Source organism: Falco punctatus, assembly GCF_963210335.1.
Source record: "Falco punctatus genome assembly, chromosome: 3".
NCBI lineage: Eukaryota > Metazoa > Chordata > Aves > Falconiformes > Falconidae > Falco > Falco punctatus.
The window spans coordinates 7,412,549-7,429,777 of record NC_137582.1 but is presented as its reverse complement, the minus strand read 5'-3'; the positions used below and the strand labels follow the sequence as shown (position 1 = coordinate 7,429,777).

At 35.9% G+C, this 17,229-nt stretch overlaps 1 protein-coding gene across 5 annotated transcripts in view; it reads right to left on the bottom strand.

Annotated features, from left to right (window-relative positions):
* LOC308059842 (cadherin-10) overlaps positions 1–17,229 on the bottom strand; it is a 109,043-nt gene that overhangs the window by 57,978 nt on the left and 33,836 nt on the right. For 4 of the 5 annotated variants that reach the window (XM_080377774.1, XM_080377776.1, XM_080377773.1 and 1 more), the window contains one exon: positions 6,662–7,040. In XM_080377774.1, coding sequence (XP_080233900.1) covers positions 6,662–6,892 — 231 coding nt within the window. In that variant the 5' untranslated portion in view covers positions 6,893–7,040. Of the gene's footprint in view, positions 1–6,661; positions 7,041–15,037; positions 15,111–17,229 lie in introns of all 5 variants that reach the window. The other variant, XM_080377775.1, reaches the window with a different exon arrangement.

Sequence of the window (17,229 nt, the reverse complement as noted above, 5' to 3'; positions counted from 1 at the left end):
AAAGAGAAGAAATTGATACATATTTCACTCTGACACTCTTGACCTGCCCTGAAATATCTAGGGCCCCACACATGTACCCTCAAAAGCAAGCTTTCATATTCTTGCCATAAATTGGTGCCTTATGTAATGTTCTTCACAGCTTACGTGTTAAGTTTGTCTGAGAAAGAAATAAACTGCTAAATGTTGTTGTCCCTCAAGTGTCCATTCCACCACACTACATTATCTTCAATGAGGTAAGATTTTTGAAGATACACAACTGTGAAAAACTTGCTTTTTGCATCCAGTAGTTACACCAAAACATTATCAAGTGGAAACTGTTAAAGGACAAGCTGCCCTCTCTCACTCTGGAACCTGAGTCCCAGACACAGCAAATCACAATTAATTTATTCAGTTTTCAGGATATCTTTCCTCCCTTTCTATTCTTTTTTATTGATCCCTGTCACAAGAATCTGCTCTAGCTGAAAATTCAACCCCTACAGAACTTCAGTGCCACAGAGCTGATTCCTTTCACCTGGAAGAGAAGGCATTTTTTGCTCAACCACATCTTCACACCAAATATTAAGCCTCCATATGAGTGCTTTCGATTCAAAATCCTACTCTTCAGTCGGTTGTAGCACCAAAGGTCTTTACCAAAAAACCCAACTATGATAGAAACACTCTTCAGGAATCAAAATACAGAAGTTTTTGAAAGGGTTTGATAAGTCTTCATCTTACCACTACAACAGCAAAACTTCACTGGGACCTTTTTTTTTTTTTTTTTTTTGACAGCAAACCCCTTCAAATCAAGGCAACACATTTTTTTGTATTACTCTCTCCAAAATCAGTACATTTAGTAGCCACTTTATCAAAAAGAAAAGTAAATTCAAGATTCCTGCCCAGGATGGTTTCCGGCTTTCACTTCTCTCAGGAAATTACTTTGTTTACTCTTTCCTTAAATCTGACTGTTTCTCCAACAGCAACAATTCTATGCACATTTGATCTTGGCATTCTTTATCCTTTTTATGTTGACAGAATCTGGACTTTAGGAAAATACATCTTTTTATCTCCGGTGTTACCGAATTTTATGTATAATATTTCTCATTGGATTATGGACTATACTAAGCAATATTAACAATACTAAGCAGTATGAAGGAATGCTAGCAGTACTAACTTAAACCAGTATATTTAATTCTAATACATATACATTTAACTAGAGTACAAGCAACACCTGAGGCTTCCCTACTTTTACATCTTTATGACTGGGTGGTAAGCTGTCCTGGGCTCCGTTGACACTTCTGTTACACATTTCACTCTTGCTGAGGTGTCTAAAATCAATGCCACTTTTGGGATTTCTGTCTTTCGGGCTTTATCAAGTTAAGGATGTGGGACCCTCCTTCAGGTACCAGTTCCGTGGTATATCATCTACAGTGTCAACAGACACAGATAAATGCTAAAAGGAAAAGACAGGCGATGAACTAGCAATTGTCGTTCTTGAAACTGTGTGATGTGTGCACATGTTGCTAATACTCCAGGTCCTTTCCTCAGAATCCTGTCTATGTTGGGGCTCTTGAACTGAGAGGAACTAAGTGAGGTTGACATGTCCTGCTCTTTACACCATCAAAGATAATGAGTGCACTAAGAAGCATGCAATTATGAATACTGCCAGGACAATCCTTTCTGGTAACAGTTCTAATATGGCAAACACAAAATTATAGATAAATTTTGTGCAAGTATACAGGGTAAACTACCTCTGAGATACTAAAAATCACTGCAGTATAACTAAGAACTTCAGTCTCTCTGTCATGATTTAATCCCAGCAACTAAGCACCACAGTCACTCGCTTACTTCTTTGCAGTGGAAGAGCAGGGAAAATCCAGAGAGTAAAAGAGAAAACTCGTGGGTTGAGATAAAGAAAATTAATAAGCTACACAAAAGCCACACGCGCAATTAAAGCAAAACAAGGAATTAATTCACCACTTCCCATGGGCAGGCAGATGTTCAGCCATCCCCAGGAAAGCAGGGCTCCATCACACGTGGTGGTTACTTGGGAAGACAAATGCCATAACTCTGAATGTTCCCCCTCCTTATTGTTCCCCCAGCTTTGTATACTGAGCATGATGTTATATGGTATGGAATATCCCTCTGGGGTCAGTTGGAGTCAGTTCTCCCAGCTGTGTCCCCTTCCGACTTCTTGTGCCCACCCCCAGCCTACTTGTTGGTGAGGTGGGGTGAGAAGCAGAAAAGGCCTTGACTCTGTGTAAGCCCTGCTCAGCAATAATTGAAATATACCTTTATTATCAACACTGTTTCCAGCAGAAAACCAGAACATAGCCCAATACTAGCTACTCTGAAGAAAATTAACTCTATCTAGTCAAAACCAGCACACTCAAAGCACTGGAAAATTCATGTCAGTTGATCCTTTATGCTATAAAACTACTGTGATGAAAATTGCTGGAAAAAGCCAGTACCTATCTTAGAAAGTAAAGTGGTAAAAATATCTGCAAGAATGAAGCAAATGGCAAGATCTGGCAAAATAGTAAGTAAGGAAAAAAAACCAAAACCAACCAACTTTAATGTGGATGAAGAATGTATTTGTAAATTTATTTTTGGATAACTATGGATTAAGACACTGTTGGTACACAGCAGTGCTTCTTTTAGGTGACAACTATTAGAGTATGATTTTGGGATTGAAAAGAAAAATGTTTCTTCTGGATAGGCTCAAAATAAATTAAAGATTGTAAGAGTAAGTTTGAAAATGCATAATACTTTATAATTGCACCACTTTGTCTGGAGAAAAAAAAGGGCCTTAAAATTACATAGTAACAAAAAGAAATCAAAGTTATGTATCAACTTTCCATATGTTAAGAAAGAATAACAGCACATACATAGACTTTCTGCACAGAGAAAGACATAAAGGACGTATTCACCAGAACTCTAACCCCAAATACAAATAAAATGGCTGTTTTGGTATGAGGTTTAAGCTTCCTTGAGAATATCCTTGCAGTGTTTCTCTGAGACTAGGAAAAGCACTTTATCTCAGAATTACTTTCTTATAGCATATTTTGCAAAGATAGGCCAAAGATAAGTTGTGTAATGCATACATAGGCTTCTCATATGCTCTTTTCTTCTGGCTTCAGCCTTCACTAGAAAATATAGCTGTACTTATTATTTGAGATTCTGCACATACAAAATTCACTTAGATCATTTTGATTTCTAGCCTCAGGATACTGTGTATTACATGAAGGAAAGGGTGACCAACCTCCCTTCTTATAATAATAATAAATACCACCCTGAAGACACCAGTGAATGTCCATAATCAGTCAACACGTACTTTGTCACCATTTCACAAGCATGGTTGACTTAAACAAGGAACTCTTCAGCTGTTACTGGATTACACATCCCATTCGTCTATTGAACCTAATTTCCATCATGTTACTCTAGTAGAACATTCTAAAGCTGACTTAAATAGTGAATAAATAAATGCATAAATTGCATTTTGAATTGTAGACACTGGTTTCAAGAGTAATGTGATATTCAACAGTTTTCAAGCTCCCTTGACAGATATATAGATGCAGGATTAGAAGCAAGAAAAAATGCATCAATCATGAGTGCAGAAAGCAAGCAGATGTAAATCACAAATCCAGGTGAATTTGGTAGCCTCAGTTTTAGAATTTATGTTGATTATTTTACTGGCATGTTTGTCATCTACTATGGTCAGTTTTAAAAATCACACTTAGTACTTATTTTTGACCGAAACGCCTCCAAGACAAACATTCTCTTTAGTCATTGACCATGATTCATTGAGTTCTAACTTGTGCTCTTACTGTCTATCGTAATTTCCAAACACCATCTCCAAACATGTTTCAATGAAATTAACAGGTAGATGGCCTTTTATGTCACCCACCTATACCAGTAACTTTGGCTTTGTATAAAATCAGATAAAAGGAAACATCCAAAAAATTTTTGACTATACAATTCAGACATCCTTTGGAGAGTGCGACACCAGGGAAAATATATAGTTATTATAAAGTTTATGTACTAAGACTTGAATCATTAATTATCTTGTTCCCTAATAATTTATGAATTTAGACTATCAGACATTTAAAACATTATTTAGTGTAACAGTTTATTGTTAGTTCCACATATAATCTCTGTCCTTTTGCTTCCTTTGTGTAAAACTCTCCCCTGTGCAAATACAATGCTATGATACTCTTCGTTTTAGATGTGTTTTCTACACTTTTCCCCAAACTTGTCAGAAAATGACTATAGGGCAATTTCATATGCTTATATGCTTGCTCACATTAACAACTTTTTTGCTCTAAGCAGAGCAAAAAGGGTGAAAGCCCAGTCTTAACTGATCTTCAAGATTCTTCTTAGTTCTGTACTCTTTTGTCTGCCATTTTACTTATCTTTACTTATTACTTCCATTTGCAAACACTTACTTCCTCTCAGTCAAAGTAGTTCTGTGTTTATCAACACCTCTCTTTTTAAAATGCAGGTGATTTAGCCTATAAAAATGTTAACCTTTTTCCCTCTAAAGACCCTTCCTTCACTCATCATGACTGAAAGAAAGTAAGTAACACCACTCACACTTTATGATTTGGGATCATAAATATTCAAAAATGATGCAATAAAGAAAAGTTATCACTAGGTTTCTGAAGGAGACTAAATAATTTTAAATTCAGGCTGCCCTGCAAAGCTATTTATTTCCTGCAGCTTCTGGGAGCAAGACACTTCCAAATACAATAGCATAGTGTTTCCATACAGTGACAGCTTATTTTGTGGGCAAAGTCAATTTTCATAAGCTGTCAGTCTGGCCTGGACTGAGGAACGGGCCTAGATACTTTGGAACACTTGGGAGGCATGATTTTACACTTGATAAATGTATGAAATAAACATAGGGACTATTTACAGGGCTTTTAACATGCTTTGGAAATGGCTGTTATCATTCAAATGCTAGTGATAAAATTACAAAAGATTCAAACCAACATGTAAGAAGTAGAAACAAAAAGGCAGTTTACTCATTCATAAGCTTGCACTCTTAAATTCTTACTTAGTATTTAAATTTTGTTAAATTTTAATAGGCATTTCCTTTCTCACCCGCGCCCCCCCCCCCCCCAAGCATTCTTAATCCTTTCAAGAAACATTTTATAATGTAATAGTCCCATGCACAGCATATGCTTTGGACAAAATGGCTGGTTAAAGCAGTTTAGCAGAGGGACTTTGGGGCTCTCATGGACAGCAAGCTTACCGTGAGCCAGCAATGTGCTTTTGCAACAAAAAAGGTCAACAGCACCCTCGGCTCCATTAGGAAAAGCATCAGGAGGAGATCAAGAGAGGCAACCGTTCCTTTCTGGTCTGCCCTAGTGAGACACATGTGGAGTGCTGTGTCCAGGTCTGGGCTCCCCAGAAGAAGAGAGATGGGGAGCTACTGGAGAGTATCCATCAAAAGGCTGGTAAGTTGATTAAGGGACTGGAGCATTTTTCATATGAAGGGAAGCTGAGAGAGCTGAGACTGTTCAGCATGGAGGAGGCTCAGCAGGCACCTTATTAATGTGTATAAATACCTGATGGGAAAGACTGAGGGAGGCAGATCCAGTCTCTTTTCAGTGGTGCCCAGTGACAGGACAAGAGGCAATTAGGTACAAACTGCAACAGAGGAAATTCCCTTTAAATATAGGAACCAACTCTTTACTGAGTGGGTGGCCAAACAGTTGAACAGGCTGCCCAAGAAATTTTGAAGTCTCCACCTTTGAGATATTTAAAATCTAGCTGACTTTGCTTTGAGCAGGGGGGTTAGACTAGATAATCTCCAGAGGTACCTTACAGTGTCATCTATTCTGTGATTCTTTGATTTTCAACAAGTCAGTATCTCTCTGTAGTATTTTACACATTCAAAATCATGTAAAAAATTAAAATCTGGATTATAGAAAATTAGATTTCTATGTTTATCAGCAACCACTGGTGCTATCTGGTACCCATTACTGTTGACACCGACTTCCATTTTCATGCAAATTACCATTTTTAATTAATTCCTTGAAGCTCATATTTTTCAATCAATCACATGGCCAAACCTAAGTGTCAACTGAAAATACTTTAAAGGACACTTCCAGTGTCCTTTATGTATGCATCTAGTATGCTGTGCAGTTGTATGTGCAGTTCTGCTGACTCGTATTGTAGCTCAATTCCTAACCATCTCATTTCTATCACACAGTAGTTAATGAATCTTACTCACTCCAGTTCATTGAAATTCAGGGAGAGTTAAAAGAGGAAGAATATTTTTTCTTCAACATAGGTTGCATTCTTCAAACATAAGCAGAGAAAAGGAATGCATTATTTTGTATGAAACACAAAATATTCAAAGAGAATGAGTTGAAAAATAGTTTTATAATGAATTATAAAATATTATATTTTGATACAGATGAGATACTAAATGGACTGATGGTAAGAACAATGTCCTAAAGCAAACAAATCTGTCAAAGATTTCTTCATTTGTTTCATTCAAATATTTCTGAATACCTTCAACTAGCAAAATTAAATTTAGCAATTCTAGCAGGACAAACAATGTATATATATTGCCTGGAAATCTGCTTCTTATGCATTAGAATAAACCACAGAAACTAGGGCTCTACAAAGATAAGTAAACTTGACAATTACATAGAGATCTTAATAAGAAACCTACCTTGCCTACATACTGATAATCAGATCCTGTGTATTCCTCTAAAAGAAAAAACTGGTTCCACATCCAGCCTCGCTTCTGGCGGTGAATTGCTTTTCCATCATTCCCTGATGTACGTCCCCCAAAGGTTTTGGGTCTGAGATCAGGAGTCCTTCTGAAAAGCATTTCTGTATGGCAGGGATGCGGCAGCCACATCCAGAGCAGCAGAAGTAACAGGACTTGCTGTGTTTTCATAGCTCTCCACTGCTGATGCTCTTCAAGCTGGTCAGCAATGGAATCTACAGTTTTGTTTTTTCTTGACTTGATTTTTATGTCTCTAGTTACTGATGCAGCCAAGCAGCTTCCAGCAGCTCATCTCTGAACTGTACATAGTAACCAAATCCTGAAAATAAACAGAGGAGAGACAACGTAAGTTGAAATGCATTCACTCCCTAGTGTCCAACATCCCTGCTACTGTATCCTGCAAATCCAAAACATTATGACATATAAAGCAACCTGGTTAGGAATATAGAGGTTATCCAGATAGGGAGAACACTGTGAATATGTTAGGCAGCTGCTTTCAAAACACTTCCTAAGTAAGAGTGCTCTGAGATGGACAACTATTTTGCCATTAAAAAATTTCAATTTAGAAACTTCTAAGTGTTCTTTATATAGAATAGGGGATTAATATTGCTGAAACTTATACATTAAACACTGTTGCCTTTGCTTCTAACGTTTTCCACCTGATTTGATTTACAAGAATTTCAGGGTTTCATTAATCTTACTATCAGGAGAACTGAAAAGCCAAAACAAAGTAGGTTTAGAAATAAGGAAATCATAAAACACCAGTTCTCCAGGGTATTTTAAATGGCAAAAGAGAACATCATATGCATCAGAAGAAATATAACATGACAAGAAGAAAACTTTCAAATAGAAAAAGTTCTTGAGATGATCTTGCACTATGGAGTGGTGCAAATTTAGCCTTACATGTAGGAGGTATGTGAAAAATGTTTTGTCTGTTTTGCAAGTATCCTGAATATATAATTTTGGAAAGTACTAAAATTAATTTTATTGTGGGAAGTGATATTGCAGAGAGAAGACAAGCCCCTCTGTTTAACTCATCCTTGTCTTGCCTCTACTTCTTTGCTTTGTTTTGTTTTCTTTTGCTTTGTTTTGTTTTGTTTTCTTTTGCTTTGTTTTCGTTTAGTTTTTCCTTCTTCTGACAGAACCATGAGATGTTATTTCAGAAGGAAAAAATTAGCTATGTTTTCTTCACTTTACCTCCATCCTAGCATTTAGAGTAATGCTTTTTGCTAGTGAGATCATTCGGTAAGGTCTTCCTTCAGTAAATCGTGAAAACCTATGACTTGTCATCTTAATAAGGTGTGGTTTCTGCAAATTTTAATCAAGGTGATTTGAGCTATGGTTTGTGGTTGTGTTTTTTTTTTTTTTAAACATGCCCACAGGAAACAGAATGCATGCATGCTGGTTGCAATTCCTTGTATATTCTTCCACATGCAGCAGAAAACCCAAGCAGTAAAAATCTTGATAGTTTTTTTTGTCCTTTTTTCTGATTTTCATAAATAAGTAATGTTGCACACAGCAATACCACGTGTCTTCTGGTTTCAATAAAACTACACTATAGCTCATTATCATCTCAAATATTTTTTATTTTTCAAAGCAGAGCTATGTAAAAATCCTTTCTGTGTTTCAGTTTGGTAGTGATATGCTACTTAAGATATTTTCAGTAAGCTTGTGTTGATTAAAAGAGTTTGCAATAAAACATCAGGGGTTAGAGTAGCAAGCCTATGAAATGTAGTGATTTCTTGCAGCTAAAAGACTCTATGTGCATGCGTGCATGTGTGTGTGTGTCAATAACTGAACAGATTCAGTCCAAGAGCCAGCTTTTGTTTTTAGAGCTAAATTATCTCAGCAGAATGTTTTCCATTCTCTAACATCTGAAAGACTAAAGAACTTCTCAAAGCCACTGTTTTCAAGGACTTCAACTCCATGATTGTTCACAGTAGCTCACAGGCATTCATTTCCATTTGTTTAAATAAATACTAGATTATGTATTGTTTCATTTACCTCTTCTTCCTTTCTCCTAAAACCTTGACATTTACCTGAACTATGAATACTACCCAGATCAATCTGTTCTAATATAAACCACTAATCACATACGCTTAATTATATCATCACGTAAAAACTGGAGATGAGATCCTCCACCTTGGAAATTATTTGTCACAACCCATATTCATGTTCTTTTGAAACAAAGGTACACTGAGTGAGAGAGGAGGGCTGCAATTTATTCTTAGATACTTAGAAATGTTTATTCTCAAAGACTATAGGAATTTCAAACTTGAAATTAGCTCTCCATAAAAACTGCAAAGCTAATGGGTTTTTTTTTTGAAAAGGTGATACAAAATTTTCTTCTGTGTGTGTCTCTGGTGGGGGATGTTTCTTTTTTCACTTTCTTGTTGCCAGCCGTACGTATATTCCATTATTCACACATTATTATTTGATGTGGAAGTGTTGTTAAACTCCTCTTGGGAAATAATGCTTCAATATTAGGGGTTGTTACTGAATTTCCTCCTTGTTAAATTAGGTCAGCAGAATGAAAGCTCAGATGAAATTTGGTGAAGTTATAAAAGTGGCTAATGCAGATGGACTTGGCAAGCATGGCTGCTTAATGGATGTACTATCAATAAGGCCTTTTCCTTCCTTTGAGACTCCTGTTGTTCAGCTTCCTGCTTTAAATTTAATGAGTTTGATAGTAATCTACACTAAACCAATAACATTTACCTTTAAACATAAGCTAACAAACAAGAAAAAAATCAGACTGTACTAATAACAATTAAATAAAAAGCACCGGAATAAAGGAACTGCTTGAAGACAATTAGATGAAGGAAACGTTTTAATATATAACTACAGAAAACAGTCAGAAGTCCTAGTTCTGTAACAGAGTGCGTATTTAGGTTCTGTGTTACCCTACCAGTGCTGGAGTAATCAATGGAGGAAGATAAATTTATCATCTATTTTTTTAATTCTTTGGAAACCTAATTGGAAAAATGTCCAAATTTTGATAAAAATCTTATCTTAGAAGAGGATCTGAGAACTCAGCAGAATTGTAATAGTTTTGCCGGCTTCAAAGAAGTATTTTTTTTAAAAGAACTGAAATAATTTTAAATAGCATTAAATAGTTTTAAATGAAACTATTTTACCAGTCTTTCTTCTCAAATCTCTACCTCTTTTTCCAGAAGATCTCTTCTCAACATTTTCCCACAACAGAAAAGAAACAATGAAAAAAAAATATTAGTCTTCTAAAAACTATCAAATATGTGCAAGGTTCCATATTTCTGTGTAATATTATTCTAAATTACATTAAACTCACTACAGAGGAACATTTTGCCTAACTCTACTCTTGTTTATTATACAGGTTTCTGTTTTGGAATTATTTTTAGCAGGTTTTCTTGGAACAATTTCTAGTATTGAGGAGATGGATCAATCATCACTGAAGCTATTAAAAATTTCACCATTAGCTTTCAGCTAACAATTTAAAAACAATTAGGCAGTTATCTCTTGCCACAGGTTAATCACATCTAAATCTCTGAGAAGAAAATATTTTACTGCAACTACAACTGTATTCATGTGTTTTCAAATGCAGGTTTTGCAAAATTTGGAAAATATTATATTTTGTTTGCTCAGACAGACAACCCTCCCTAATAATACTACAACATACCTCATACAATTTGAAACTCATGAGATTTAACGGACATATAAGATGAGCCATGGATACCTTTCACTGACACACTTCTCAGACTTCCATTTACTGGTTGCTCCAGGAGGCTAATCTTTCACAGTTGAGATGTTATTCCTTTAATAAATTACTTCCTCTTTTTGTCTACATTAATGTATAGGTGCTTTTAGAAGGCAGAATAATTAAATTTAAAGTAAGAACTGTAATAGAGGTAAAAACCTTGTATGGTTTTCTTTAATTAAGAAGTTTTAGTAAACCTTTCTTCCTTGTGAAGAACAAATTCAAACAGCAAACAATTTTACTAGGGATAGCTGCCATTTATGATTTTTGTTCCATATTTAACCTTGGTCAAACTTGAACTGAATTTTAATTGTGTAACATTTCAAAAAGCTCATCTAAAGAAAGAAATTTATGCAATGACATTTCTGTTTTCTCCCTTTCTGTTTCAGTGGGGAGCCACTATCTAGTCACATCTCTAATCTTCCCTTCCAGTCCTTTTTAGCTGTGTTTGTACAAAAGAAAGATATTTTGGGGACCAAAGATGCTTCACGATAAATTAGGTTAAACTGCGTTGGAATTTTAACGAGAACAATATTTTATTTTATTACAATAGAAGACACTGGAGCATATTTTGTTGAGATACAATTGCTACCGTTTGGATTCCTCCTTGAAGTGGTAACTTGGTAAGGTGCCTCTCTATTTCATTAAAACTCTGCCTTGTGGCTTATGATATCATAAATGAAATTCAAAACTCTGGCTAGGTTTTGAAATAATAGGGACTATTTAACAAGCTAGTAAAAATGCAATTAGGAAGGCAGCTAAGTGCAGGGAAAGCAGCATTGTCAAGGAACCTTAGAAAGGCCCGCAGCTCAGCCAATTTAGTTGTTTTAACTTATTTGCAATCTCTTTATCAAAGCCAGGAATAACGTTCTAATGCTTTAATGCACAGTATTATGATGAAAGTACTTTAGACAGACACCTTTGTAAGAGACTTACTCAAAACGCAGTATTTCCCTCTGTAAGTGTAACTTAGAGGTGTAAGTTATCACTTCAGGGAAAACGGCAACAATACTTTTTATAAAGGTTTTTAAAAGTACTTGAAGAAAAAAACCCAGCTCTTTCAAATGATCAATTCTTAATGGATTCTAATCTCATCACCCCTTATATTATAGATTTATGGTCCTTGCTTTATCTATTATATCCCAATGAAGCTGTCTAATTCTTCTCAGAATTTAATTGCCTAGTTCTGAACTAAGGAGATAATTGGTAAACTGTCAAAAAGCTGCTTATTTCATTTTGCTCCAGTGGAATGCTTCCACACTGCAGTGACCACAATTCAAGTTATTAAATTAGAACATGAATTTGCAAAAATAGTCAGCTATACCTTTGAACTTTAGAACTCAGTCATCTTTATGAAGTCCTTAGAAATTTAAATTGAGTATGCGTAGTTTGATGCTAAACTAAAAAATTAAACCAACATTTCAGGAATACTGTATTTTAATTAGTGATACTAATCGTATTTCCCAATCATGAAAACTAGTTCACTCAGATCAGAGTTTTTCACGTTATTTTCATAGTTAATGGGGAGAAAAACGGCAAACCAAACCGTGAAAAAAAAAAAAAAAAAAAGGAAAAGAAAATACTAAGCATTTTAACTTTTGTTACAAGAGTTAATATTTTCGGCAACAGAGAGGTCACATAGGAACATACCTCGTGTCTTATTTTTAAGCGTATTTATATGGTACAAATCCTAATTGTTATTAAAAATACAAGTTAACAGGCATTATACTGATTTCAGAGTAGAAGGTTAAAGATTCAGTCTGCCTTCCACTGGTAGTTCAGTAAATCTGATATCAAAAAAATGTATAAAATAACCCCAAGCAGACATTAAACTGAGGAGGAAGAAACCATTAATACCTTACTCCTCCCAGTTCCCCTGCTGTGGGCAACACGGTCCTCTGTGTAAGGATCTCTGGTGACTCACCACAACCCTTCTCTGTTCATCTTAGGGAAGACTGAAACCCTCAGCCTTAAGACATAGCAGGACATGGAAAGGGTGAGCAGACCGCCAGAGAAAAGGCAGAATGTATTAGCACGTTATCTTGCATAACAGTTTTGACTGTTTAGTAATGAGGCTTTTCTGTATTAATTAGACTACTTGGATACCTAACAGTAGTTCTTAACTGTCTATATGGTGAATTCACATTTCCTCACAGCAAGCCATTAAGAGTAGCACACCATTATGGTAATTCTCTCCTTAGACACTTAAATTTACCTTTGTACCTAACGTTTTGAGGGAGAAGTTAAGCATGCAGCATTGACAAAGTGGTAGGTGACTTGCGGACATTCAAAAATTGCTTGCATCTTTTTCATTCCTGTACCCTTTGAAGTCCCCATAGCATTTCATTCCTCGCTGGATCCTGTTCTCCCTTCCAGATGTTTCTTTTCTATCTGGTTATATATACTGAGTTAACTTTCAAAGGTCTTGGTAGCTACCCAGTATTTTTCTGCGCAACTTGAATGAACAGAGTTAATTTATTAAATTTATGGAATGCATTAACACACACCCTTAACTAACAAAACTCAAACACCAGAATAAAAATTCAAAGTACTAAAATAAAATTAAAGAAATTATCTAAAAGTGCAGGATATGATTTAAAAAAAGGAAGTGGCAAGATCGTAATAGGCTGTACAATACAGGAATAAACTACCTAGGCACAGTTCTGGAGAAAATCATCAAGGAATTGAAGTATAATAGTTTTGAACAATCTCAATATAGTTGACTTTCCTATCACCCATCTTTAAAAAAAAGAAAGAAAAAAAAAGAAAAAAAAAAGGGAAGGAAGGGGAAGGAGATACGTGAACAAGAGTATTATTCTTAAGAAATACGAAATAATCCTTCCTCTCCAGTCAACCTCATTTCAAATGCTGTGTCTGGATTTGAACATGACAGTACCAACATGTAAATAATCAGAAATCAGGCTAGCCTCAAAATGTTTTAGAAAAAAAACTTATTTTTGAGGAAAGAACAACTACACCTCTCTGCCTAGTCTACAGGAAGGAAAAAAGATAAAAAAGGTCGTAAGACTGTAGTTTTCAGAAACACTATTGAAAATAAGAAATTATTCTCAATGCATGGCACAGATAGTATAAGCAATTTACTTGAATCACAACAATGATTAGGTTAAGCATTAAGAAAAACCTCTCTGTATTTGCAGGGTTAGTCAGTAGCAGATATGAGATGTGACTGAAGGTTTGGAAGAACAGTCTGAGTGAACTGCTTTCAGAAATGGACTGCCTGCAGCTGGTGCAACCAGAGAATTTCTCAAGATCTTTTCAAGCTCCATCCTATAGAAGTCTACCTCATCTTTTTCCATGCCATTGTCCTATGCCTTCCTATGTCTGGTGCCACTGTTACCAGTGGCCACCGTATTCTCTTATATATGAACAGGTATTATTTGTTCCAGCTCACCCCCATCCTTTCCCATTCATCTGGTTTAATCTCAAAAGCAGCTGCAAATTTACTCTTGTGGGTTGAAAATAACTTAAATTCTCTTGCTTGCCAGCCAGCATAGCATGCTTTTCCACATCAAAAGGTACAGTCCTAGCCACATGGCTCCCCTGCATTTAGGTAAGATCTGTGCCAGTTCTGAGTCTCCCTCCATAAGACTTTGGAGCTGCATTTATCCCTTCAGTTGTCTGCTATGTTCTCCCAGATAAGAGAGTGAATTTAGCTTTCTTTCCTACTCCACCCAGAATTCACCTGATGTACTCCTTCCTAAGTTGTTATCCCCTTTGTGTTTAACTCATGGCCATGCTACCTTCTAAAACTTTCAGATTTCATTATTGGCAGATTTTTTTCTGTTATAAAGGCGGCAGTCCTGTCTTTCATCCATTAAACCAAACCAACCCCCAAACCAGTTAATAGCTTTTAGGATTTGATTATTTTTATTTTTTATTTTTTTTAATTTAAATGGGGAGAGGGGGGCAGGACACAGATGACCCAAAAAAACCCCCACCCCTCACAATTTAAAAAGCCCACAAACCTGTTCTGATATTTAGCATGCATGCTACAGGAAGGAGAGAAGAGAGTCAGAGTGGAGAGGAGGAAAATGACCCCTTCTGGTGGGAAGGAGCAAACAAGTTCCAGAATGTCGTTTTCTTCTCTTAAGAAGCATGGAGTGGGAGGAAAGTAGTGATTTATCAGAGAAAGTAAATCTATTTGTGTCACTGTAACACTGAAGTGTAGACACAAGAGAATACGCTAAAGCGATTTGTTAACACCCCATTGTCTTTTCATTATTCATTACATTCTGTCTTTGACAGACCATGATTTTTCTGGAAATGAAAAGATCAGAAAATTCAGTCTGGATTTTGCCAAGAACCAAAACTGAGAGATCACTGAATATCTAGACCTAGGGACTGAATATTCTTTCTCCCTGTGTTGAAAGGTTTTCTTGAATAGGGTGAATTGTAATGAATAACGCTGAACAGTTACAAAATGACATTCTTGTCCTTCAGGGCAGGTGGAACTTTAAATCTCCTAGGTTTTGCTATCCAATGCTTTCACCTGCCAGCTAACTCTAAGCATTATTAGAGAAACAGAATAAGCACAGAAGCGTGCCAAATATCTAAAAACTCACCATAATCTCATCAGGAGTTTATATCTTCAGTTGAGGCTGAAATCTTACAGCTTCAGAGAGCAGAGGCAGTTCACTAAAGCGTAAAGAATTGGAGCATTGAGAGACTGTGCCTGCTTAGAAAACTGTGTAATTTAATAAAGTGTTCATTGATGTCTACACAGTGGCTCCTCAAGCTTGTGTTAGTGTCTGTGCCTGCAGCATGGACAGTCCCATTCCTGCTAATTAGGTGATAGCAGAAGGATTACATTCCTAGCAAACAAGAATAAATGGAAACAAGCATTTCTCATGGAAGCTCAGAGTTGAAATGTAAGAGAGGATCACATTTTAAGAAAGGTTGGTAAAGAATATGATTTTATCTCTCACATTTATTAGGATAAAAGTATTGAAGTGCACTTTATTATTCACAGAGCCCATCAATGTCATATTTGGCATTAAAAAAATATCTTGAATGACCAGAAGGTATATTTGCAATGCATTTGAAAAATTTTACTACACATATTTATTAACGTACTTAATGTTTCACCTTGTGTTCAATTCCTTTATAATTATTTCAGCACATTTAAAAGTCCTGCTATGGCTTTTTTTATTGTTCTCAGCTTATACAGCAAAGTAAAAGTCCCTTCATGTGGTGACTGCAGTTTCTTGGGCCAGGATAAAATTACTAAAAAAATGTATACACTTGTAATTACCCCCCTCAATAATGTGAGGCAGAACTCTTTCCAACAAGAACACTCCTCTGAAGAAACAGATCACTAAATTCTACATGTGTTTTTTCCCGTAATGTATCACATTTTACACACTGTACTCTATGCTTTTCTGATAAATAAATGGATGCAAATCTGCAACTGTAATGAGCTTGCACAGGTAATTGGTGAAGGGCTACACCCAGCTGCCACGGGAAACACATTTTTTTCAAAACAATCATTCCATCTCTGATCTTTCACTCTCAATTTTCAGGGGAAACCAAAAAATACCTTTCAAAGATAAATGGAGAGCACAACTTCAAAACTCAGCTAGAAGCCAAAAACAATGGACTCAAATGATTTTCTGGTTTTACTGAACTTCATAGTCTTTCTCCCTTCCCTTCTAACCTCCATATGTCTGCAGGTTATAAACTACCCAAATCTCTCTTTCCTTTGAGAGCTAAATATCTCTTCTTTAAAATCCTCTTCAGCACCCTTCTCATGCTAGTCTATTTCATTGCTGGTAACTATATAAATGTATATATACTTTTCTTTACAGAGTTCATGTAATTTATAACTATCTAATTAAAATTAGAGAAATTATCCTCATCTTTAGTTTAGTCTTTAAGTCTACTTTTTGTATGTCAGATCTAAGAAAGGGTCTGTATGCTTGAAAGAATGTATTTTTTTTTCCCCAAATACACCCAGACAGGCTAGTAAAATATTTTAACTTTATTAAAAAAATCTGTACCTCATCTGTAAGTCCTTGGATCATTACAGTTACAGCAACACTAGCAGTCTTTAAGGCATTCATTACTGCTTCATCCAAGATGCAGAAAAGGAATACACAGAACACAATAAGAAAATATTAGTCTATTATTCTAGTCTGTTATTCTAGGCTGTACGAATAAGAAGCTCAGGCAAAGACAAAGTGATCACCTGAGATTGCGGAACAAGTATGTGACAGGCAAGGAGGCAAACTACATCTTTTGAAGTCTCAAGGTACAATACTGTATGGTCTTTCATTCCTCTTCTAACACGCTACTGTTCTGTATCCTGTACTTACATACCCTGTTTCAAGCCTGTTTGATGAGGTCATCAAATTTATTAATATTAATAGATTTACTATTAGTCAAGTGAAAACATTCAGCTGCTCAGTGTGGGGTGGGGTGTGGGGGTGTAGTAGACAAAAAGAAATAATAAGCTTCTAAATGTAGGTTAAAGCTATGCTCTGAAGAGCTATAAATACACTGAAATTATTATAGCTGTGTAACTCAAGTAACAGAGCATTGATATAATTGAGTGTGGACTGATGAGCAACTAGAAAATGGAGTAACAAGCAGAATCTCCTTAGCATGTAGGAAGGCTAACTATTTTACAGCAGTTATTAGGCTATTATAGGAGAAATGGTGTGCAGTCAAGAAGTGTGCGTATGTAATTTTCAAACATGAATAAAATTAGTTTAAAACTCGGTGCTGGCTGTCATTAAAGTTTGTAAGACTACATATG